This window comes from Pavona decussata, unplaced genomic scaffold, assembly GCF_977016875.1.
Source record: "Pavona decussata unplaced genomic scaffold, jaPavDecu1.1 SCAFFOLD_164, whole genome shotgun sequence".
Classification (NCBI taxonomy): Eukaryota; Metazoa; Cnidaria; class Anthozoa; order Scleractinia; family Agariciidae; genus Pavona; species Pavona decussata.
Genome location: NW_028145575.1, coordinates 1,810,184 through 1,834,696, shown reverse-complemented (window position 1 = coordinate 1,834,696; position 24,513 = coordinate 1,810,184). Strand labels below are relative to the sequence as shown.

Here is a 24,513-nt window from a genome sequence, read left to right as displayed (position 1 = left end):
TGTGATTTCATTTTCATCAAAACAAAGTTTACGCAAAACATTCATTTGCTTGTTTTTTGTGAATTTTTCAAAGATCTTTGTTTAGTTTATTTCTGTACTTATTGCTATGAATTATCACAGTGCTTTTTTCATTTATTACTCAAAGATGTATTTGAAGTGTGTTTTTTGGTTAGTGTATCCATTTTCTCTGAGGTTTATAGCGTACGGCCCTCTTGATAAACAAAATTTACTAGACAGTGACAGTTTTCCGGTAGCGCGCGTTGGCTGTTCACAAACCGTTTTGCCTCGATCATCTTAAAAAATAAAAACGATAATTAAAACGGAAAATATTATTTTGAGTCCATGTAAATTCCGCTTTTATAACACAGAGGGCAAAATGTTCCTAAAACTATCAAGGAACTTCGTAAAACAGTCAGTAAAACACTCATCGAAGGCGCAAGCAAACCAACAAATTATTTAATTTTTTCGTAGCGTACAAAACAAACAAAACCGACTAGAACAGTTCCCATCATACACATGTAATTAAGAGAGAATACAAGTTTAATCCAGGAGCAAACTAACAACGATAAATAAAATGTTAGGCATCAATTAATTGTTCACCTGCGCTGTAAAGCTTCCTACCGCTTGGAAATCACACGAACATAGATCAATAAAAATAGCAAACGATGGATCCAAAGAAGGACCTTGCGGAGTAATTTCTTCCTGCTCCTTCCTCCCATCAAAAAGACAGTTTCATGCTCGGTTATCGTTCGTATTGTTCACTTGGACGCCATGACTGATTTCAATTTCTCAACCAAACAAAATAACACCAATCCAATCCAAGTCTTTAGCTTTTGACACAAATTATCTTTTGCTGTTTCTTGTGAGAGACACCAAAATTAAAGGGGAAGTATCATGGGGTTTTTGATATCTTTTGTCAAAAATGATGAAATAAGACCTTCAATCACCTGCCAAATAATTCTAGAATGACGAGAGGAACGAATTCAACTCAATTCTTGAAAGAAACAACTTATGATCTGTTCTAGCGCATTTTGGAAACAAAAATGCGAGAACTTGAAAAACATTAGCCTAATATTTTTCAAGTTTCAATCGAAACCGGCCTACCCTGTCTCTGGCCAGAGGCACTAATCGACAGTTTTATTTTACTTGGGTGATAATTTTTAACAAACTTGACAATTATTTTGTTGTTTCCGCTAACAGTCAAACATTTTTGGGTTTTGAAATGACAGCAATTTTTCGTGATACTTCCCCTTTAACCTTTAGGAATTTCCTTCCTAGCTGCAGCACTTGATTTCCATGTATTTTTGGTACAAAGAACCCGGCTTAAAGAGTCGAACTTCGAAAGAACCTCAAAGAACTTGTTTTATTTGGACACAGAATGCAGAAACCAACAAAATGTAAAACTGTCGTGCTGAGCCAATCAGGAGCGAGTATTTTCGCCGCTCGACCAATCAGGAGTAAGTAATTTTGCCCTCGGTGAAAGGAAAATTACGAAAAACTGACCTCTGTTACAACAAATCAGCATTCAGTAATTTTGCCCTCTGTTTTACATTGTTATTGTTGATGAGCAGTTAACTGCATATGCATTAAAAATGTACTATATTACTGCAGAATTGATGAGGAACTCATAAGGTTATTATGTTCATACAATACCTGGAAGCAGACTTCTATTGTGGAGCTCCGCTTTTAGGCTTGGCTAAATATATATATTATTGATATATAAAACTGCGTTCGATATTAGGAGAACGCATCTTAATCTGTTAAAATTTCTCTTGTTGGGTGAGCGTCCTGTGTAACCAAAGGGTAGACTAATTCACCTGGTTCCTTGACCAGTCGTGTACCATTTCGGCGAAATTTTGAATTGTTTTGGGTCGCGTACCCTCTGCTACCTAGTTTAAACTATGAGCAAAAATATGGCCCACATTATGTGACTCGTAGGGAGATTTTTTGGGTTTAAGAACTGACGAAGCTTCGGTTTCACATTTATTATTTATTATTTATTTATTTATTTATTTATTGTCCCCTGTCTTAGCGCTAGCAAAATGCGAGTTTGACACAAGGATAGTCCACCACTGACAGACGGCCCCGCAGACGGCCAACGACAGAACAATAGAAAGCACTGAATTCCTATGGAGACCGTATAAATGGAAGTTAAATAAAAATTAAAATATGACCTTAAAATGAGTAAAAAACGTCAAAGAAATTTGCCCACAGCTGCTTTTCCTACAAAGAAGATGTTAGATTATAGAGTTACCTTTGTCTGGCTGAGAAATTGCTTTTCTTGAGAAGGAAATAGAGGGTTTGAGGGAATACGAAGACTGATTAAATGGACAAATGGAACCCAACAACAACCACCACCATCAACATCATCATTTTCATCATCTTTATTTACACAGGAAAATAGGAAAAAATACAAAGCAATGAAACTGAGTTGGTAGGGAGAGGCACTACAATATAGCAGGTTACACGGAGGGGAGGTGGTCTCATATCTCATACAAACCTGTTTTAGAAAAAGTTGCAATGTGAAAGGGTAAGGGATTAAACCTCCCAGCGGAGCTTCCGCTCTAAGACGTAATTGAGTTTCTCTCCCAAAAAGAAAGATTAAACTTGGCCAAGCCTGTGGCTACAATCTACTACATTTTTATTGAATGCTTTCCTTACATACATCAGTTTACACATGAATTCGTATAACATTGCCATGCAAACTACACAGCACTGTCCCTTAACCGGTTTTCAACAGCCATGCCATCCAACTGTGTCGATTAATTTAAATATCAGGTCCAACTTTATATGTAATCCTTTTTAAGCATCTGTTTTCTTTACAAGCTTGTAATACCTGTTAATGTAAAAAAGTGGAAAATCTAACGTATGGGAAAAGTACTCAATTTTCATAAATCCTCAGATCACACTCAGTCTCATCCAGTCATAGCTAATTATTTCATTAAGTCTAGGAGCGCGTTTCTCGAAAGTCCCGGTAACTTACCGGGCCCGATAAGTGTCTTTGGTGATAAATGTTTCTTAACAGAAATCAATTTTTGTTAGCTTTGAATACTAAATTTTAAAATCTTACAATTCTTTGAAAACATTGGACAAGTACCATGTCTGTAATCGCTGTGTAATCGGCGAAAAAAAGATATAAACATATACTTATCGGGCCCGGTAAGTTACCGGGACTTTCGAGGAACGGCCCCCAGGGGGCCGTTTCTCGAAACTCCCGGTAACTTACCGGGCTCGATATAATGGTCTTTGGTGATAAATGTTTCTTAACACAAGTTAATTTTTGTTAGCTTTGAATACTAAATTTTAAAATCTTATAGTCCTATGAAAACATTGGCCAAGTACCATGTCTGTAATCACTGCGTAATTGACGAAAAAACATTTAAAAATATACTTATCGGGCCCGGTGAGTTTTATCGGCACTTTCGAGAAACGAGCCGCAGGTGTATCGCTCTTTCCAATATTAGTTAGATCCATGGCCCCTATATATATTTGTCATGCATCTTCCTCCCCCCTTTGACCTAGCAGTCTATTATTATTGTGCTCATGTGTTCCAAAATCAAGTGTCGATGTTTCCAATGCAAACTAAATTAAATGTAGCATTATTTTGTTATTTTGTTCAGATAATCAGATTTCTTGTGATTGTGAGATTGGATGTGACTGAAATAGAGTGCAACATCACACAATTGCATAACATCAGAACCTTGGTATCATGTTCAATCTTATAATGGCCTTTTAAACAAACACAAAGAGACAAATTATAACTTGGTTTCCATGCAAAAACGTGCCCTTTAATTAAGAAAATCAATAGCTCAGTTATGGCAAATAATCCCCATTTTAGAAGTAGTTTTGTATTAGCACGTCCTCTTATTAGTTTGGCAAGTAGTCCCCATAAGTATTATCAAACAGGGTTTTTCTTCTTCTTCTTCTTCTTCTTCTTCTTCTTCTTCTTCTTCTTCTTCTTCTTCTTCTTCTTCTTCTTCTTCTTCTGCGTCGGAAGAGGTGGTCCTTGCAAGTAGGGTACACGGAAACACAGACCTCACAAGTTAGGTGAGTATGTCCCCATAAGAATTGTATGGCAAGTAGTACCCATAAATATTCAAAGTTGAGTAATGGGCAGGTCCTCATAACTAAGACCCCACAAAACAAATTGAAATTTCCTCAAGTCTAATCAAGTGTTTAAAGAGATGGGTAAATAAGTTACCAAACACCCATTTTTTTTATACCTCCAATAGAAGGGGAGGGGGTCCTCACAAGAGGTGTATGGAAACACAGACCTCACAAGTTGCCAAAGGTGAGAATGTGTGTTGGAGGGTGGGGGGGAGGGGTTGGGAAACCAGAGGGGGGGCATAGGGGAAGTCACCAAAAAAGAGGGATGGTTGGAAGTAAAATTTAATACATACAGGGGGGTGGCATTACTTTTTTCACTCTTTTTCACAAACTGGAAAAGTGGCAGAAGAGCTATTAGAGTTCAAATATTTATACTTGCTTACACTGGGATTATACAGGGAAAATATCAACTCCAAGTGTGTTGATCTCTGAACTGACTGATTATTTAGTATTTTCCTATCAGTCCTCAGTAGGAAAGAAATGCCTCTGTTAAAAATTAAAACAGTGGTACTTCATTTGCACCACGTTTTAATGAAATTGGAACCCTCAAACGTTGCAAAAGTTGTACTACGAAGTTATTCAGTGCAAAAGTAAGATGGCAGTGTCGGATAGCCTTCATGGTATTATAATTAAAGAGAATGCAAAACCCAATTGTTAAATTTAATAGCATTAGCAGTTTGATTATTTTTCAAAGTAAGCTTATAAGTGAGCCAACGTTAGCTGAAACAACCAGCTGAAAATGTATTTGAAACAACATGGTCTGAAGATAAGCGAAAGTTAAAAGGCTGATTTAGCTAAACGAGTTCTTAGCCACGCACATGGAAATGTTGCCAGAGATGTTCTGGAAGATGAAGAATTTAATTACTTGAGTGAAGACGACACAACTTCAGAATCAGAATTAAGTGATTCCGATGGAGAGAACACCTACGTTGAAGAGTCATTTGAAGTACAGTCGAACCTGTATATAACGGCCCTATATTAAGCGGCCACCCTCTATTAAGCGGCCAGTTTCTAAAGTCCCGATTGTTTGCTCATACAAACGCTGTATTTGTTACCTGTATTAGGCGGCCAAGCGGCCGCGGCCACCCTGTAGCAGTCCTATGTTTGTCTTTCTTTGTTATTTTTACCTGTATAAAGCGGCCACCCTTGAATGGAAACTAAGCCATATGTTATTTTATGCGGTATTTTATTGTGTTTAAAATGCGATCCAGCATCACTATAAAGAAATAACATGTCCAAAGCTACTGTAAGCTGATACTTGGCCGTTTAATAATATTTAACGCTTTTCAGATGTCCGCAATGTGCTGAAGTACAGTACCATATCAAGAACGCTAAAAAAAGGTTTGTTTTGAATATGGTTCACTCTTTAGCAAGAAATTCCTCTTTAATTAACTTGTTCTCCAGCCATGTGACATTGAACATTGTTGATTGTCCTATTGTTTCCTTGCATGAAGTGTTTTTGCATGATACGCCATTAAAATTGAAATTAGACCACACCCGGTGAGTATTTTTAGTGATCCTGTATTAAGCGGCCAGTTACCCAAGTCCCGAGGGTGGCCGTTACATACAGGTTCGACTGTACTTTTTGAGCCTGAGGAAGACATCCAACACGTAAATTAGGTATGAGGGAACCAATGGAGGGGGTGGGGGGCGGGGGGAATAGGAGGAAGCAAGGGAGGGGGGGGGGGGGGTGACATTAATATTATCAGTAGGTGAGGGGAGGTTAAAGTTAAATTTTGCTTAGTGAGAGGGAGTGCGACTTAATTTTGAGCCGTATTCTACCCATTTCCCAACCCCCACCCCTCCAGGTATTTATTGCACAGTCCCTTACCAATATTCATCTATTATGCGACGACGGACCGCAACGTGAGGTAAACGTTTCTTCATTTTCCTCCACAAAAGCGCTAGTGACCTTGGTGGCAAGCACATTTAATTTATTATTCATCCACTATGGTATAGTGGACCGCAGTGACAGGAAATGTTTTACCACATTATTATTCGTCTACTTTTGATACTGAGGGGCGTGGTTTTTCATCTTTTACTTATCATACACCCAATGCAATAATGGCTGACATTTTTATTTTCTTTTGTCTGTAATCAAATTAGCCTCACTAGCCTCGTCCAAGGTAAAGTATTCTTTTGATATTTGAACTCAAGAACGAGGCTAGTGAGGATAATTTGAATGTAGACAAAAGAAATATTAAAATGTCAGCCATTTTTGCATTGGGTCTATATTATCCACCATTCTCTCTAATCATCGTAATGTATTTAAAATTCTCATGTAGTCAAGGTTACAAAAAACCATTGACACTGCTGGAAAGGACACCTAAAAATTAGTAAAAAGGCCAAGTTTGAGAGTCTTGTTTTTTTTTTTTTTTTTTTTTTAAAGTAACGAAGATGTAGTTTTGTGAAGACTGAGAATTGAGACGGTTGTATGGTAACAGGCCCTTTTTTGCCCGTCTTTATACAAACGTCTGCAAAATTCCTGAATCTACGGAACTACATCTTCGCTATTTTAAGAAATGAGCTTCTCCAACTTTTTACTTGTTTTTGTTTGTTTTTTAATTTGCTCTTTCCAGCAGTGCAAGAGAGGATGTTCTCTCTTGCGCAGTGTCAATGGCCAACATCAAAATTTAAATTACCCAAGTTAAGGCCAGTTGAACCGTAGGTCACCCTGCGTACCTAACACTACCTCAATCTCGTTCCCAGGTTTTTTCCCTTGTAAATTGGGGAGGGGCACCCCTCCCAGTTTCCAAGGGGAAAAACCTGGGAACGAGGTTGACACTACCTAACAGTTTCATTTCGTAAAAATTGCCCTTCCAATTCACTTCAAAGGCGGTTTGGAGAAGCGGAAGGGAAGAGGGGGGGGGGGGGGAGCAAATAACCAAGGATGGAACAAGGCAACTGCTTCAGTCCATTTAATCAAGAGACCGTCAAATTTCGGTCCATTTTAACAGGGCTAAATCGTCAAGAGAACTTGTTAAAAAAATGCGAATTTTACGCATATATTTCAATCTACCTTAAAGAAAACACCACCTGGAGAGTAGCAAACCTTCACTGCCCCCTCCCCCTATCTCAATGTTGCTTTGAAGGCCGGACGATGACCCAGCCTTTTTTTCAGCGGCAGAGCAACATTGATGAGGGGGAGGCGGGAGGTGGGAGGGCTGAGTTGTTGACGTATCATTGTAGCCGTCGAATTTGGAGATCGACAAAAAGTTTCCTAACAGTCTTGTCCACGATATCAGATCAAAGGTATGTTTTGGGTTTTGGCTCAATACCGTTCTCATGTTTTATTTCTCGTACATAAAATGTTCCTAGAGCAGCAAGAGGAACGTTATCAAGTGATTTCTCGAAAGGACATCAAACCATAAACAGTTATGCGTTTTGTTATCCTGTGTCGGAGCGAGAAAAAGTGAGAGAAGAAAGAAGTGACTCTTTTTCTTCTCTCACTTTTTTTCGTTTCCCTTACCCCTCCCCGATTACGCCCGCCACGCAAGCTAGCGTTTTTTCCAAAACGCAAGGGAAGAACTTGATACGTTATTTCAAAGTTTACAAGTTGCAAGCCATATCCATCCTGATCAAAGTAAAAACTGAAACTTTCATTTGATTTCAAAATGTATTTTACCTGTTTAAAGTAGAAATTAAAGGCAACGGACATAGCCCCTTGAAGCAAATATGTTCGAGGTAACTTTTCTGTAGAAAAGTACAGGCTAAGGGGCTGTTTACATGGAAGAAGGAAGATCCTAGCACTAGGAAGATCCGAGAAGGCGGATCATCCTACCGCCATATGTTTTCTCTATTCAGTTTACGTGCAAATAGCTGTGCTTGGCCCTAGCGCTAGGATCTTCCTATAGATACGAACTTTCTAGCTGAGAGATAGGAAGATCCTAGCACCATGTAAACTACTTTTGCTCGGAAGATCCTAGTACTAGGGACAAAAGGAACAAACATGGCGGTAGCCGGGTTTTCAGCTGCTCAAGGCCGACAGTTATTCTTGTTTTCCTTCTCCACTTGGTAACCACTTCGGCCGAAATTATTTCTGCATGTAAAGCAAACGAAAAGTTTGTTCGCCTTCTCGGATCTTCCTAGTGCTAGGATCTTCCTTCCTCGATGTAAACAGCCCCTTAGTCTTGTTCCCATGTTTTCTATGGTCTTGCAGGCCCTCGTCACCTGTCCCTTCAGTGTCCCTTGATAAGGTCCTCAAACCTGAGTAATTAATTGGATTTTCTCTAAAATTATTTCATCTAACAAAAAATCAAGGGAGATATTGCATTGGATATATGAACTTGAATGATGATAAAGTTCCAGCCAAGCGATTGCAATACCAGGTAAATTTCCTAAAACGGTGACATTAACATTTTCGTATCAAACAGTAGATTATTCATTTATCGATGGAATTTGATGTCGTGGAACGAAACTCAAGTCTGGATTCCCATTGGTTAAGAAAATCGATTCAAATGAATTCGACGTATGGTAAACTAGACCTTGAATCACGCAAGAAATTCTAACTCTGGAATCAATCAATCAATCAATCAATCAATCAATCAATCAATCAATCAATCAAAACCTTTATTTAGACACGATAAGGATCAAAGCTAGGTAGCTTGTGGGGTAGTGTACAAACAAAACTGGCTGGTTGAAAAAAAAAAAGATATAATCACACAAAAGTTTCGACTAAGATAAGTTAAAAACGCTAAAGCTCTAGACTAAAACATTCTCAATAGAACGACCAAAACATCTAAAAAATCTTACTGTACAAGTTACTAAAATCAATATCTTCAATTATATTTAATTCACGACTCCTTTGAACAAAACTTCCTAGGGATATTGCCTTGCAGCATTCTCCCGGTAGAAGGTTTCATAGTTACAATACAATACAATACAATATTTATTTTGCCAACTTTGTAAGCTGGATAGCTTTCAATTGGATGAGACAACACTTTCGACCAAGTGGAAATTTGATGAAGATTATTTTTTTTTCTTTTATCTCGATACTCTCTCTACTTCTGAGCAATTAACTGGGTCTTCACGAAATGCCGGGGAGGAAACATTACCTGGAAACCTATTACGTTTTAGGAAAAATCTACTGGCGTTTTATTACAAATGCTGTTCTCTTACGGAGTACGCTAACGTGAACCTGTCTTGTTAAGTTTTAAGGACGGAGACTCCTTTTGCTACTGGGCATATGTTCTGCGCACCTCGAGATGGCCCGAGAAACGCGCAATCTCGTTCCCAGAGCCCGCGTTACACTTATCCAGCGGAATGGACAATTGCCCGTTCCACTGGATAAGGGTAACGCGGGCTCTGGGAACGAGATTGAGAAACTCGCGTTTCGTAACGGTGGTGCCTGTTAAAACAAAGATATTTTTGCGCGCTTTACAACTACTCGGGAAAAGAAGATCTGGGCAAGGTTTCTTGGAATCTTATCAGAGATAATTAAGCTTCAATTTGGGAAAAAATTCCATACATTAATTGTATTTAAACGCTAGTTTTAGAGTTATTGTTGCTGAAAAATGCCTGGTTACCCCCAATTTTCTTTTAGGATTCCAATAGCCCTTGCTAAGATCTTCTTTTCCGCATAATCGTAAACTGTGCAAAAATACTTCTGTATTAGCAGGCACCGTCCTTAAACGACAAGTAGAGTTATACTGAAATAATTGGACTATTCGCTCTCTCTCGCTCGCTCTCTATCTCTCTATCGCGTGATATTTGATTCGGGCGACGAGCTCATAATCTAATTGTTAAAAATAGCAAATACCGGCTACAACGGCCATTTTCATACAGGAAGACGGAAAACGAATGGCTAACATTCTTGGATGAACAGCTCAGGTCAGCAAGGTAGATCTTAGTGTGAAAACGGCAAGAACACGATTTATTGATTTTTGTATGAAGTATGCTGTATTACTTTGCCTTGGATTGTATGTAGACACGTTGAAAGTGTTGTACTGAATAAAAGCATTAAGTTATATTAAAAAAAGAACACGACTTTAGACCTAAAGGTCGTCTGTTTTTTATGATCGTCGTAACAGACAGGCAAATCACCCTAGAAATTCAGACGGCGTTTGAATCCAAAATTAGAGAGGTAAAGAATGACGCTTACGGCAAACAGCAGTCGTGAGATATTACCACGTGACCATGTTTTTGTTTATCCTATATTTGCCGCTTACTGTTTTCAGTTTCTCTGTCAAATCGAGTAGTTTTGCGTTAGCATAAAAGGCAAGAATTAGTTTGCACTATTATCATCTTCCTACTCTTTATTTGAAAAAAAAAAAAAAAAAAAAAAAAACATAAGTGCGAATCTCACGTTTGCCGTTTGCCGTAAACGCGATTCTTAATCTCTCTATTGTGTCCATCGTTGGGCTTTCACACCAAGAACAGAACCGTGCCTTAACAATGGAAAGGAATGTTAAACTTTTTAGCGAGGACTCTCATCCGCGAGTAAATGATGTCCCAATCCAAATAGATGCCCTTCAGAAATCGACTTCCCTGCCCTGTGATGGTGAATTCCGATCTGCCATGTAGCACACGAGCGTTGTTGAAGGTGACTGTATCGCCAGGGTCCATTTTGTGTTCGATTTGATTTGCTGGGTCTCTCAACATTCTGCCGATTGTCAAATAAGCCTCATACATCTCGACGGAGCGCTCCGGGGTCATGTGCATGATGGAATCCCGCACATGGTTATTGTAGCTGAACCGAGAAAGTTGTTGATTCTCATCCAACCTGTTACAAGATAAGAGCAAAAATAAGACTACATGATAAAACAGAAGAGCGTTGCAAAAATACCGTAATGGCATGAGTAACTGCTAACGCCAGATAAAAATTAGTGATTTTGTAAAAGTTACGTACTACGGTCTTTTTTAACTCATCAAAGATATACTCATATCTTATTAGATGTCTTGGCGTGTAGTATCGCTTACGTTTTAACGAGTTATGCTGTATTTTGACGAACCCGCAGGGCGAGTCAACATACAGACAACAAGTACAAATATACAGCCAACCTACACAGCAAAATATCCACTAAGGGAGGGATTTATTATCTAACTCTACTTTCCCTGACAAGTAGAAAAGAAAACTACGAGGAAAAACTAAAACAAGACGAGAGAGCGCGCCTTAACAAACCAGTTTTTTACTGTACAACAAACCACCAAACCGCTTTTGTTAACAATGCAAATAACTAACTGTAGGAATATCACGGGAAATTCGTACTTGTTCCGTGCGTTATTCGAAAAGTGCTAAGTGGAGTTGGACAATAAAATCGTGTCCCACACGCATACATACATTTTACGTCTGTCAAGGTATGCACAGCCATAAGATGTTCTTTGTTGTTCTAGTTTGTTTGTGCTGTTCTGTTTTGTATCACATCAGACCAAACGCGTTGGCCTGAGACGTACTGTTTCTTAACAATAGGCTATTGTTAGACCAACAATAGACTTTTGTCAAGAAACAATACTAAGCATCAATCTCAACTTAGTAGAGTTTCGTGAAAAATGGAGCCAATTCACGAAGTCCTCCTCAGTAAAGAAGTAGGATAGATCTTAACTGAGGAGTGCTTCCTGAATCTAGCTCCGATGGATGCTACCTTCGCCTGGAGACGCTACGCATAAGGACGCACTAAGAGAAATCGACTTGGGACAAGGCTAGTATAGACAAGCTTACTATGTTGTTGTTGTCTTGTTCTTCGTTGTTTTTTCCTTCAATAACATATTTGCGTAAGAAAAAACGTGTTAAGAACTTACTCTATTATTTTGCGACTGAATTTGAGGTCAAAGTGTCCAAACTCGTCCTTTCCAGTGTCGAAAAACTGAAACCGTTCATTTGTCAAGAGATCAAACGTCTTAGGATCCTTGTCTCTCAACACCTTTGAAACATGGAAGCCATCCACAAACTGGTTTGCGCCCCCAACGCCAGGTGCCTGTTCAATGCAGTGAAGCATCTGAACCTGCAAGAGAACTGGTCATCGTTAGAGATTTAGATATGAAGCGCCAGTCAAACAAACACGACATTTCACGCAACATTGTGCAACAATGCTGCCTGCTGTTGCAACATACTACGTCGGCAGCTAGTCAAACAGACGCAACATGTTACCAGAATGTTTTATGATCTTTTCATTTAAACTGGAGATTGATAAAACCACCGCAGCTCATCGACCAGATGTGCCTGACCAGAGTCTCCAGCCTGGAATTGGTTCGGCAAAATGGCGCACGCTATTCTCAGAATTCGCCATTTTAAAGAATCAGTCCTTCGGAGTGGTACACATCATTTACGGACCGACCGGTCTGACTGGCCAGTTCTGACAAATGGAAAGCACACCTTGTCTTAAATACCGAGAAAATATCCTTTTTCATTGGTTCGAATTCTCCCGTGTCATTTTCCTCATTCTCGGAGTTTTATTTCCTTTATTGCTGGTCTTTGTAGCTTGATCCTGCGGCTGATCTGCTATTTTGGAAGAGAATATTAATCCTTTTAGTCCATGAAATATTCTCCTTTGCCTATTATCAACCAAAATACATCAGCTAAAAACTGGAGATACCAGACGATATCACCCAGTTGGCTTTAACGTCCTGAAAGACTGCATTTGAAAATGTCAAGATGTAGGAACGTTTTTGTCGTGGAACAGACGAGGCCACCAAAAGCGGTGCTTGAAAACGCTAAATAGTCAAACCACAAGCGCGTTTTCAGTGAGAATATTTGAAGGATAATGAACCCAATATCACGGCTTTATTTGGAGAGAAATATGCATGGATTTTTGTTCTTGGACATCAACTTTTCTCTGACCTCACATTCTCTGTTCACCTAAACGAACAGAAAATGTTCGATATCAAATATCTATGCAGTAATGCCGCACCACATAAAGGTAACTGTTTTAGTACAATACAAACACTACTGAGAGATGTGGGCAAAAACGAGTTACTACACTGTTCACAGTACGCTTGTCACTTATTTTCCGCGGTATTTTCGAGACTCGCGATTGAACTCTTTTGTCTGAACTACCGAGGGGGATGGCAGTGGGGAAAAGAGAGGCCACACAATGTACACTGACTAGGGGCGCCCTCGGTAGTTTAGACACTCTCCCCAGGTTGCGCTCGCCGTTAGAAACCAAGATGGCGACAGTTCGATCGAAGCGAACGAGTCTTGAAAGTCCCACGGAAAATAGGGGACTATGAACAGTCTAGCGAGCTACAAGATACAACTGGAACAAGCTTTATTTGCAAGACCATAAATTCTTACGGTAGAGTACTGGTAAGTAAAAAAAAAAACAAAGTTGATAAACTTATTGTCTGATAATATAAGATATAAAACGGTAAGAAAAAAAAAACAGGTTATGAAGTAAAGTAGGTCATAAACAAAAGTAGCATCATTGTAATTGAATTACAGGAAAAATGCTGCCATGCTGCCATGCATCCAAGTACAGTTTCGCTCCATAGACCATAGAGTGCTTAAATTTTCTCCGAGTCTGATTGGTTTAAATTAATCATGTGATGTGATAGTGTTCATCCACGGAACGCTTTGTGTCCATTCACTAAAAATGACCGAATAGGTAGCACAGTGAAAAGACTCCATCCATTCTTCAAGTTCATTAAGAAACAGGTTGCTTTCATCGTGTTTTTACCCTGTACGTTGCCAACTTCGAAAAGGCAGTCTCAGTGACTTTTGTGCGGAAGTTTAGTTGTGAGCGATAAAAAAATGGAATGTTTCTCTCTCAGGACTACCGGTTTGATAGTTGCCTCTTGGAAATTTCATGTTCTTAAAACTAACAGATACGATTCTGTTTGTTTTACGAACATCCAATTTCCCCAGCAGCTATCAGCGAATAGTTACCCGCGAAATGACGTTTCTAAAACAAATATTAGTCCGACAAGCGAAGCTATTCGAGGGCTTATATGCTAGCTTTAGGAGCATCAAATCTCTAAGAGAGAGTTAAGCATTTCTTCAACCAATAGCCTATTTTACAGTTGTGCGCTTAGTGTCCTGGCCTTGGATCTGAAGCGAGGCTGGGGGTGACCTTGTTTTGATACAAACCTCACTGCTTTTCATATGCAGATCATGCTATTCTTATGCTAACTAGTTTGCATTTACATATGAAAAACAGCGAGGTTTGTATCAAAACAAGGTCACCCCCAGCCTCGCTTTCAATACAAGGCCAAGTTACTAGGAACACGAATGAAAATGGCCTATTTGAACTTTTTAAGGCAAAAGGCTGAACCAAAAAAGACGACTAAACGTACAAGATATCAATACAATAAAAGAGCAAGATTTGACTCAGTATTTTGAACCAATCAGACTCGGAGAAAAGTTAACCAGTGAGCTACAACTATAGATACATACACATTTACAAAATACAAGAAATCTCACTTACTCCAGGAACGTAGTCATAAAACGGCAGGTCGATATGCAGGGGAAGTCCATCTGTAGTGTAAGCCAAGTTGCTAGGATCATATTTCGCCTTCACTTGGAAAGTATGTCTGAAAAGCAAGGAAGAGACAATGGAATACAATGCCTGGGGAAAAACACAAATAAGAATTGCTCTCTACAGGCAAATGCAAATCAAGTAGATGATAAATGCGACACTTAACTGAAACCCCTGACCAATGAAAAAATTCAGTGCCTCGGCTGGTAACGTGGAAAACAAGGAGAAATTCATGAGAAGCGTTCGTTGATTCCAGTTTGGAAGATTAATTTTTGCACTAAAGTTTTGCGGCTTTCTATGTTACCATGATATATAGAGATTTTTTTCTACATTTCTGTTTTGGTTTCGACTGATTTGTTCTTGTTTTTCACGTTACCATGCTCGCACCAACAGCGTAGCTCCACAAGTCGCTATAGAAACCACACACCACCCACATATTTCTTGGTTCGTTCTGACGAAGGGCAAACGTTTAAAACATCAACACTACAATCTCTTTCCGGTTGCCAAATTATCTTACCAACTCTGCCCCAACTCAATTGATAAGACAAGGCCTGATTATGGCTCCTGATATTAAAGACCAAATCTGATCCGTGTCCATCGAGGCAGCACCACAGTCTCTCTAGAAACTAACGCCTATTTTACGCATTACGTTGGGGCTATGTGCTTCGTTGCCTATGGATTTATGTTTGACAAGATTAGGATAAAAAAAGGTCAGAAATTCTTAGTTACTGTAGACATTGAATTGTTTTTATCTATAAAATCATGAATTGACCAAGCCGCACTTACGCAGCACCATATTTTCTATTTATTAATGACAGCCGAGGTGGCCTCTCTTATAAGCCTGGTGGTTACTCCTCGCCATTGTTATAAATGACATGATTTTTTTTTAGCAAAGTGCTAAAAAAAATCATTTAATTTACAATAATGGCGAGGAGATCTCACGAAACCACCAGGGTTACAAGAGAGGCCACCTCGGCTGTCATTATGGTGCTGCGTAAGTGCGGCTTGGTCAAGTTATGATTTTATAGATAAAAACTACAACATTTTTTTTCATTAAAGGTGAAAAAAATTAGTTGCTTTAACAGGCAACTGACCATTCAATGTCTACAGTAACTAAGAATTTCTCACTTTTTTTTACCTTAAAGGGGCAATATCATGGGAGATCGATGGGAGATATCATGATTTTTGGCCAAAATTCACCAAAGTTACACTTTGAACACTGTGTTAATTAATTTCTCAATCGCTAATTTAAAGAAATATTGATAGTGATTCTAAGACGAAAGGTTGAACCAAAATATAGTACAACCGGCGATTTTTAGTGCGTTACAATGGCGAAATTTGAAAACGTCAAATGTCGTCAGACGTTTTCAAATTTGAACCCCTCTCTATCTTGGTCATCTGCCGGCGAAAATATCCGTGCATAGTTTCTTTGCATTCTGACAGTGTTTAACAGCGGTTACCAATAACACGCGACCTACGGAGTTCAAAAGAGTCGGATAAAGTTGCGTTTTGGTGGACGTCAATCAAAGAAAAGCCGTTGACATTATTTTGAATTCTGATAAGATTGCAAGGTAACCCTGCAAGAAAGTAAGAATTTTACCTCGCTAAGAGAAGGTAAACTTTATTTGAATTGATTCTCCAGCCAGATCAAGCGCAAATAAAAGGTATTTTTGAATTAAAAATTTCGATTTTCACTGCACGTGATAATTTCTCACTTGCACGCATCGCTGATTTAATTGTTAGGTGTAGCAATTTCTAGACTGTTCACAGTCCCCCTATTTTTCCGCGGGATTCTCGAGACCGGTACGCTTCGATGGAGCTGCCGCCATCTTGGTTTGTAAAAGCGAGCGCGATCTGGGGAGAGTGTCTAAACTACCGAGGGGAGGGGTGCGGAGTAGGGAGGCGGCGGGAAAAATATCATCACTATACTAACACCCACTCCAGCTCCCCTCGGTAGTTTAGACACTCTCCCCAGATCGCGCTTGCTCTTACAAACCAAGATGGCGGCGGTTCCATCGAAGCGTACCGGTCTCGAGAATCCCACGGAAAAATAGGGGGACTGTGAACAGTCTAAGCAATTTCAAATGTTTCATAAAAAAATACAGCTTCGTCTAAACAATGCGCATTTTTTTTAGATAACCTGTCTTGGAAATCAACTTTCATAAAGTTTACCATCCGTCAGTGGATAAAACTGTCAATTTCTTTGTTCTGTTGCCTTGAAATGGTCTCAGAATTCAAAACAATTTCAACGGCTTTTCTTTGATTGACGTCCACCAAAACGCAACTTTATCGAAGTCTTTTGAAGGCGATAGGTCGCGTGTTATTGGTAACCGCTGTGATGGAATTTTGTCATTATATCTTGGCTGCAATCAACCGAATAGCGTCTTTCCGATTTTCAATGTGTTGCTAAAAATAGCGTGATACTGTCCCTTTAATCTTGTCAAACATAAATCCATATCCATAGGCAACGAAGGACGTAGCGCCAATGGAGGTAATGACCACCAGAAAATAGCTATTAAGTTTTGATGTTGCAGTAGCTTAATTTATACAATGAACTGTGTAAAACTCGCGTTTTGATTGTTCTAGAGGAGTGTGTGATTAGAGTTTAGCATACCTCAGTGACCGACTATCGCGTAACGCGCAATCTGATTGGCTACACAGGTGCCGTCTATTTAACAAATAGATCCCAAGTTGCCGTGCGTCTGTTCAGTAATAGATCACAGATGATGTCAAAATGTGGTAAGGACAAAAAAGTGGCACACGAGCCGCAGGCGAGTGTGTCGCTGATATTCTTACCACATTTTGACGTCTTCTGCGATCTATTACTGAACAGACGCACGGCAACTTGGAATCTATTTGTTTTATACAATGAACTGAAAGGAAACACGACAAACTTGCCTCGTAGTGCTTGACTGTTCGATTTGTGCCAGTTCAGGCATTTTCAAAGTCACCAACGCTACTTTCCGTGTCGGCTTCTTCTCTTCTTCTTTATCGTACTCGTAAACAGCTTCCTTTTATTTTTTTCCGAGGCCTTCACTTGCTCAAAGCAGAATAATCTAGTAAATATTTCCAAAACTGTGAGCCTTTTCGTAGCCCTAACAACTGTTTTGAAGATTTGTTCCAGTTTAGGCATTTTCAAATTGACAAGAACACTTTCGCCTTGGTTTCTTCTTTTTCTTGTTTGTAAACAGCTTCTGCTAAACTTTTCTCGAGGCCTTCACTTGCTCAATTCGAATTAACCTCGCAAACATTTTCAAAACTGCGCGCCATGTTGTACAAAAAAAAGAAAACAATCTTTCCCGTGACGTCATCCGTGTGTCTGTACTTTAATAGATCACGGGCAACGACCAATCACAGCACGCGTAGTATTCAGCGCATTGTATAACGATCGATAGACGGCAGTTTGTCAGAGCGCACGCGATTTAGCATGCATCATTGCACAAATATATCAAAATTAATGAAATAAAAAGATTTTTCTGCTTGATAGATCGATCACTGAGGTATGCTAAAACAATTAGACGGATCGCTCTCGGTTTCTATCGCCGTCTGGTGTGACCAGCGCACGTGATCAGAGTCTAGAGTCCAGTTGAGTCCAGCCAGAGTGACTGGTCAACAAAGTTGCAAACTGTTTTTGCGAGTAGCGGACAAACACAGGCAAATTTTTGCAGGAAAGGAAAACTGCCCAATAAAAAAATTGGACAAAGACCGTTGAGAGTGATCTCAACCAGAACAAAAAAGCTAGAACTTTATTGTGACGTGAAAAGGAAGCAAATATTTGTAGAAATATGTCGCCGATAGAAATCCGGTAATGGAGAGTAACCGATTACAAATCGCAGTGAAGCGACTTACATGCTGTAATATTTTGGGGTCAGGATTTCCCTCTGGAATAAAGGTTAGTTTTGAAAATAATGTTAGTGAAATTCTTTCGGATTATACTCTTATTTAGAGGATCATAATTGCATGTGTGTAGTAGTCTAAAACTGAGGTTGCTGGAAAGTTTTTGACTCAGCTCAGGCAACGCGATGCTCACTTACGAAATGTGTTGAAATGTCTTGGTTATTGTATAAAACAAATAGATTCCATTTTGCCGTGGGTCTGTACTCTGATAACTCACAGAGGACGTCAAAACGTGGTGAGAACATCAGTCACGCTACGAGCCGCAGGAGGTCTTCTTTGTTCTCACCAGGTTTTGACGTCATCTGTGCGTTATCAGAGTACAGACGCACGGCAAAATGGAACCTGTTTGTTAAATAACAACTGTGTTTATAAATCCGAGACCAAAGACAGATATGGCAAAGAAGTCTATAAGATATCTTGGCACTGCCTTTTTGAACCAGCAAAAGAATCAAATGAGGGAAATTTGTTCACGATGAATCAAGAAAATCTAATTTACAGCTTTTGATTCCATCTATAGTTTTTATTTGCATGTTTAATAGCTTAGGTAGTTTATACTTTTAATTCCCTTTTATAGTGTTAATAGTTTTAACGTTATCCTGCACAAATAATTTTAGCTGTTTTACTGTTCCTGGACTTCTTGGACAGTTTTTAGGTATTAATTAGACAGGACCACATTAGGCATTATCATTTATATTGTTGCTATTATTATTATCATCAGTACTATTATTTAATTTACTAAGCCTACTAATATCCCCTAGTAAAATTCTAGCTTGAACCTTTGAATGCATAAATCCCACAGCTCACTCCCAGCCATCCCAGAGTAGTTCTCGCTGGGAGTTGGAAGGGGGGGGGGGGGAGGCACTCCAAAAACAACGCTTTTAACAATTCTTAATCTCCTCCAATGGGTCTAAGGAGAAAAGATGCTACCCTTTAACTGTCTAGCCTAAAACATTTCTTTGCTTATCTTTACTTTATATGTGAAAGGCAATCCATAAAAGCCCCCCTCTCTGATAAGCCCCCTGTTTGGGGGTCATATTTTCTAAATATTATAAGTTCCCTTCTCTATTAAGCACCACCACCCCCCCTCTCCCCACATACCATGATACCAATGCAGAAATAGGAAAGAAACAAAAAAGAAAAGAATACTTCAAAAAATCTGGCGTGCCCTTGTTCAAAACATTAGCCAGTTTGGGAAAACTTTATCTCCGTTCAGCAGAAGTGTTATTGTAGCAAGGTAAAAGTGAGGTTTTATTTCTAATAAACAACCCAAGAGCATTATGTTATACATTAGTTATATACTAAAACTATGGCATACCTAATTTTATCTTTGCTCAGAACTCACAACTGAAATAAGCACTCCCCCACCCTCCCTTTTTAAGACCTTGAAGAAAATAACCCCCATGCCAACCCCACCCCCTCCCCTCAGGGGCTTTAATAGAGATTTTATGGTAGAACTGGACTTTCAATGTTGAGCTTATTTCTATGCGCTTAATCTCCAGTGACATGGTTTTTTTATGCACAAATTACATTTAACAATAGGCCTGTATACAGCACATGTTCACCAAGTTTTGAAAGTGGGAGAGGATAAAAGCCTGTCTTAGATTTCAAGCAGTCTTTCGGAGCAGCCTGGGGAATTTACCTTGACAGCTTATTGAAAGTCATGTGACAAGGTGAGACTCGACACTCATGAAATTCAAATGTGGAAGGCAAGAACCTAACTGTGATGAAACTGATCACCCGGTCACTACCCCCTGCAGAAACTTTAGAGACATTGAACATTCAAAAAAGAATAGCAAAGCTGATTCACTTGTTAAACATAGGGTCAACATGTCACACGTACTGCACTATACGGTCAGAATACATCAAAATGCATCAACCAGTCACACTGGCAATTCCTTACTGGGGATGGTGGGAAAGAAAAAACTTCACTGAATAAAAATTATGGTAAAAGGAAGGAAGGAGAGAAAGAAAGAAAGCAAGAAAAAATATTTAAATGCTTGAAAAAAAAAAAAATGAAAAAAAATGTTATTTATACTTATGCTTAAAAGAATCAATTCTTAAGAAACTTGATTTACATACGGATACATTGGGGTTATGCATCTTCTGGTAGCGGAAAGTGACAATGATGATGATGCTGATGCATTGGACTTCATAGAAAAGGTGAATTCTAAAGAGGGGAACCTTGTTACACAGTTTTTGTGTCATGATAATTAATGTCCTAGCCAAACTCCAGACTGGCCCAGCAAGATTGCAAAGAATGTCTCCTCTTTTAGTCCTTTGAGAGATTGATGGCTGCTGTAGACTTTGTAGACAGGTAAAAGTAGAGGCAAATTGGACTGATCAGAGGAAGAGAATTTTTAATTTTGTTGTATTCATAAGGGTTTTCTTGTGGAGCAGCTCATATTTTAATCAAATTGTTGGTTATCAGTAAAATGCAGGGCTAGAGCTGGGGTGTGGGCCAGAGTGTCTTATTTTTATTGGTCTGTACACATGCAGCCCAAGTTCAAGGTGTGAGTGATAATCATCTTGCATAATAGTGGTCACAGCGCAAACATAAGAGTTTGTACATGTATGGGATTATTTACAGTACAATCGGGTTTTAGGAGGTAGAAATACTGGAAATGACATACCTTGCTTCTAAGGTGTATTGCCTATGGTCTGTTTGCTTCTTTTGCTGATTGAGGCCATTTTAGCAAGTTATCACTTCCTAGGTTTCCTACTTCTAAGAGAAAGACAAGGTGTCACAATCAACTTCTGAAGGCCCCTTCCGAGAAGCAAAAAATCTCAGCTCAAAATGATAGAGCAGCCACAAATCCAATGCAGAATCCCAGCACAAATGTCCTAGTTTCGTGTCAGTAAAATAACATTGCAATCTGGGACCTGCAGCTGACGCCAAGTGGTACTCTGCTTTCAATAATCCCTGGTCTCAAACTGGTAAAGAGTTGAGTACACTTTCCGTTTAATTTTTCTACGTCCTAAACCCAATCATAAATATTCCCATGTACGAACTCTTATATTTGCGCCGTGACTTGCATTATGCAAGATGACCATCACTCACAGCTTGAGCTTGGGCTGCCTGTGGTCTGCAGTATTTATATGCACTGTTGTATTTTATTTTTAATTTCTGTTTTCCTTTGTCAATTATTTCACATGTAAGTTTTGAGATAAATCCCTTCAAGCAAAGAAAAAGTATCGCTTCATCAACAACATGGAAAATCAAATGAAAATGACACAGAAATTATGCAAAGACCAGCTTTCTGCAGCTTGCAATTTCTTCCCACATGGATTAAATTGTCACATGGCAAATGGGCACGTTGTTTCTATGTAGGTAAGCCTGCATGATCACAAGTACCTACTTGTAATTTTTTTTACATCCTTTCCTTTCATATCTAAAAAAAATTTCTTTTCATTTCTATTCATTTTTGTAACAGGTACAGTGGCAGTTTGGAGAATTTTACTATGACTGAATTTAACTTCATTGTAACTATTGCAAATTACACAATTTGGTGACTCTCAAGATCAAATGCATGTTTAGTCTGAATTGCCTGTTTCTTTTTAACTCTAATTTCACATCTGTTTTGTTTTGTTAAGGGTACAGCCAGGTTTTCATTCTTATATGTAGTTATAGATAAGGAAAATATCACTGTAAATTGTCACTTGACTAAAATTTAAGAAAGACGGTTAGACTTCAATTTTTTTGAGTGCATGCATGAACACTGCTTTTGGCCTGGTGAATTTTAACACAACTGAACCTTTACAGATGAAACATGACTGTGGTACTCATTTATGTCTTTGGTTTTTTGACCTATAAATCCTTTGACTCTGACATTTGCTTCTGTTTTAATGGCCTTTGTTCCCTGACCCCCACCCCCTTATTATGTTGAGCCTGTGTAATAAGAATGATGTTAGCTTTAGCTCAGTGACCACCATATTTTATTATGGATCTGTGATCAGAATGCACAGGTACAACTTTTGACAAAGTTAAACAAATTGTAGGGAAGGTTTCAAAGCCACCTTGAGTTAACGAAAATTTATGGTGGCCTTGAGGCCCTCCCCACAGATTTGTGCGGTAATATTGATAACCCAAAGTATAAGCGATATGGAAAGTGCTGGAAACTGTTGTGAGCCACCCAATGTCACACGATGTAGTGCTTGGGATTCCTGCTAATTTATTGCGAAATACAAATTTGCAATAACTTGATTTGTTCGATAAATGAATCACTTTCTTTTAAAATCCTGATCAAATTTTTGGGTTCATAATAAGGTACTTGTTCTATTTGTAGCTTCCAAACAAAAGCAAGTGGTTATTTGATGATATGCTAATTTCGTTCCTTTTGAATTCGTTGAAACCCGCAGGGATCGATAGGATCTCGCGGTATTTGTTATTTTTTTACGAACCAGTTGTTAAAAAATACATCTTTCACTTACCCATAGTGAGTGCTTTTGGAATGTCCAACTCGATCACACAGCTTTTCTACCTGTCCGACCTCAAGCGGCGTATTGCGCACCAATGCGATTCCCACACTGTGCATAGCGAAAAGCCAGTCGAAAAGAGCTCTGTCATCCTGCATAACCTCTTGAAAATCGCTTTTCGGAATGTTGCCTTGCAACTTTTCAGCGTCCCATATTTCTACGCCTTCTCTACTGAGGCTCGATCTTTCTTTGCTCAAGTCTTCGCCTTCACTGAGCCTTCGTGAATGGAGCCATTCCGAGTCGAAGACACTAACATGACCATCGGGCCACGTCACAACCAACTGCTCTCCGTCTTGCGTTACTTCCAGTTTCTGAGGCGAAATGTTAAGATCCAAACTTCCGACGGTATCAAACCTACGCTGCAAACTTGACTCGTGAAAACACTCCGAACATCTACAGTTATCACGCAGGTAAATGAAGGGGAAACGATTCACTGATTTGTTGTTCCATGTTACGTGCAGCATGCCTCTGTTGTTATTGCGTTCGATCTCTTGTACAAGAAATCTTGAGGCCGATGCAGCTGCTACTCCGCCTGTCTTGGCGAACTGCCCGAAACGTTGGGCTTGGATGATGACCCGGGTCTTGCAAAGCTGCCTCAAAGAAGAAAACATGACGATTCTGATGGGAGTCGCTTGAAGTAAGTAACCTATCCCTTTTTTATTAGGCAAGTGACGTATCAGATGTCTGTAATTTTTTCCAAGCAGCACGATGGCCATTGTGTGTGTCCGTCACGGTAATTGGAGTGTCACGACAACTGTTGGGTAACGATGGGGAAAACTTTGTGACATCACATTTACTCCTCTGCGCTAAAACGTTTCCTGTTTGACGGTAGAAACATTTTGAACGATTCTGGAATAAAATACTCAAGTGGACTCCTTTGCGTGTCTGTTTGTGTCTTGTGTGGTTTTTAGTTCGATTCGGAGCGATAACAGGGAGTTTCGATCGTTTCTTACAGATACAAAAACCACTCAAGCCACAAATGACCGTTTTTAGGCTCGTCATGCAACGCTGCGTAGGAGACTACAAATGACCGTGGGTAAGGGGCCAACCATTTTACTTTTGAGGGGGAGGGTGGGTGATTTGGTATGGGCATGAGTGTTTTTTTAAACCCCTTAATTCACACTGATTTTTTTTTTCTTGGGGTAGGTGCTTGCAGGATATTTTTTTCTCCCTCGAACATTGTGCATGAGTTTTTTTGTGTGGATAGGTTGGTAAAAAGGCATCCATTATAAATCAAATTATAAAGGATCTGTAAAAGAATCTTTGAACAAATGAGTTTTCGACTGACATTTATAATACAGTACATGTGGGTGGCATGGTAGTGTAGTGGTCAGCACGTTGGACTTTCGATCTGACTTTTAGAGATAGGGAGATAGGAGGGTCGGCACCCGGGGGGGGGGGGGGGGCACTTGACCCATGTTTGGGTGTAGGGGTGCCGCTGGGAGTTTGAAACCCTGACCCTGTTTAGGACGAAAATAACCTTAAATACCTACCCTGTGTAGGACAATGTCCTCAATTTTAAGACCCTATTTAGGACAGAGGACAACATCTAGCTCTTGTGTTACACAAGTGTTTATTGACAATAGTAATAACATTTAAAGGCCCACTGTCACTTATCGGACGTGAT

The 24,513-nt window shown here is 39.4% G+C and overlaps 1 protein-coding gene across 1 annotated transcript; it reads right to left on the bottom strand.

Moving 5' to 3' along the window:
- Nucleotides 1–8,651: 8,651 nt before the first annotated feature.
- Nucleotides 8,652–23,801, bottom strand: LOC146464445 (gamma-butyrobetaine dioxygenase-like). Its single transcript, XM_085129900.1, has 4 exons — nucleotides 22,842–23,801; nucleotides 14,466–14,571; nucleotides 11,845–12,047; nucleotides 8,652–10,828 (listed from the first exon to the last, which is right to left on the bottom strand). Exons 1-4 carry the CDS (start codon nucleotides 23,600–23,602, stop codon nucleotides 10,495–10,497), a joined length of 1,404 nt encoding a protein of 467 aa, XP_084986026.1. The 5' UTR covers nucleotides 23,603–23,801; the 3' UTR covers nucleotides 8,652–10,494.
- Nucleotides 23,802–24,513: the final 712 nt, after the last annotated feature.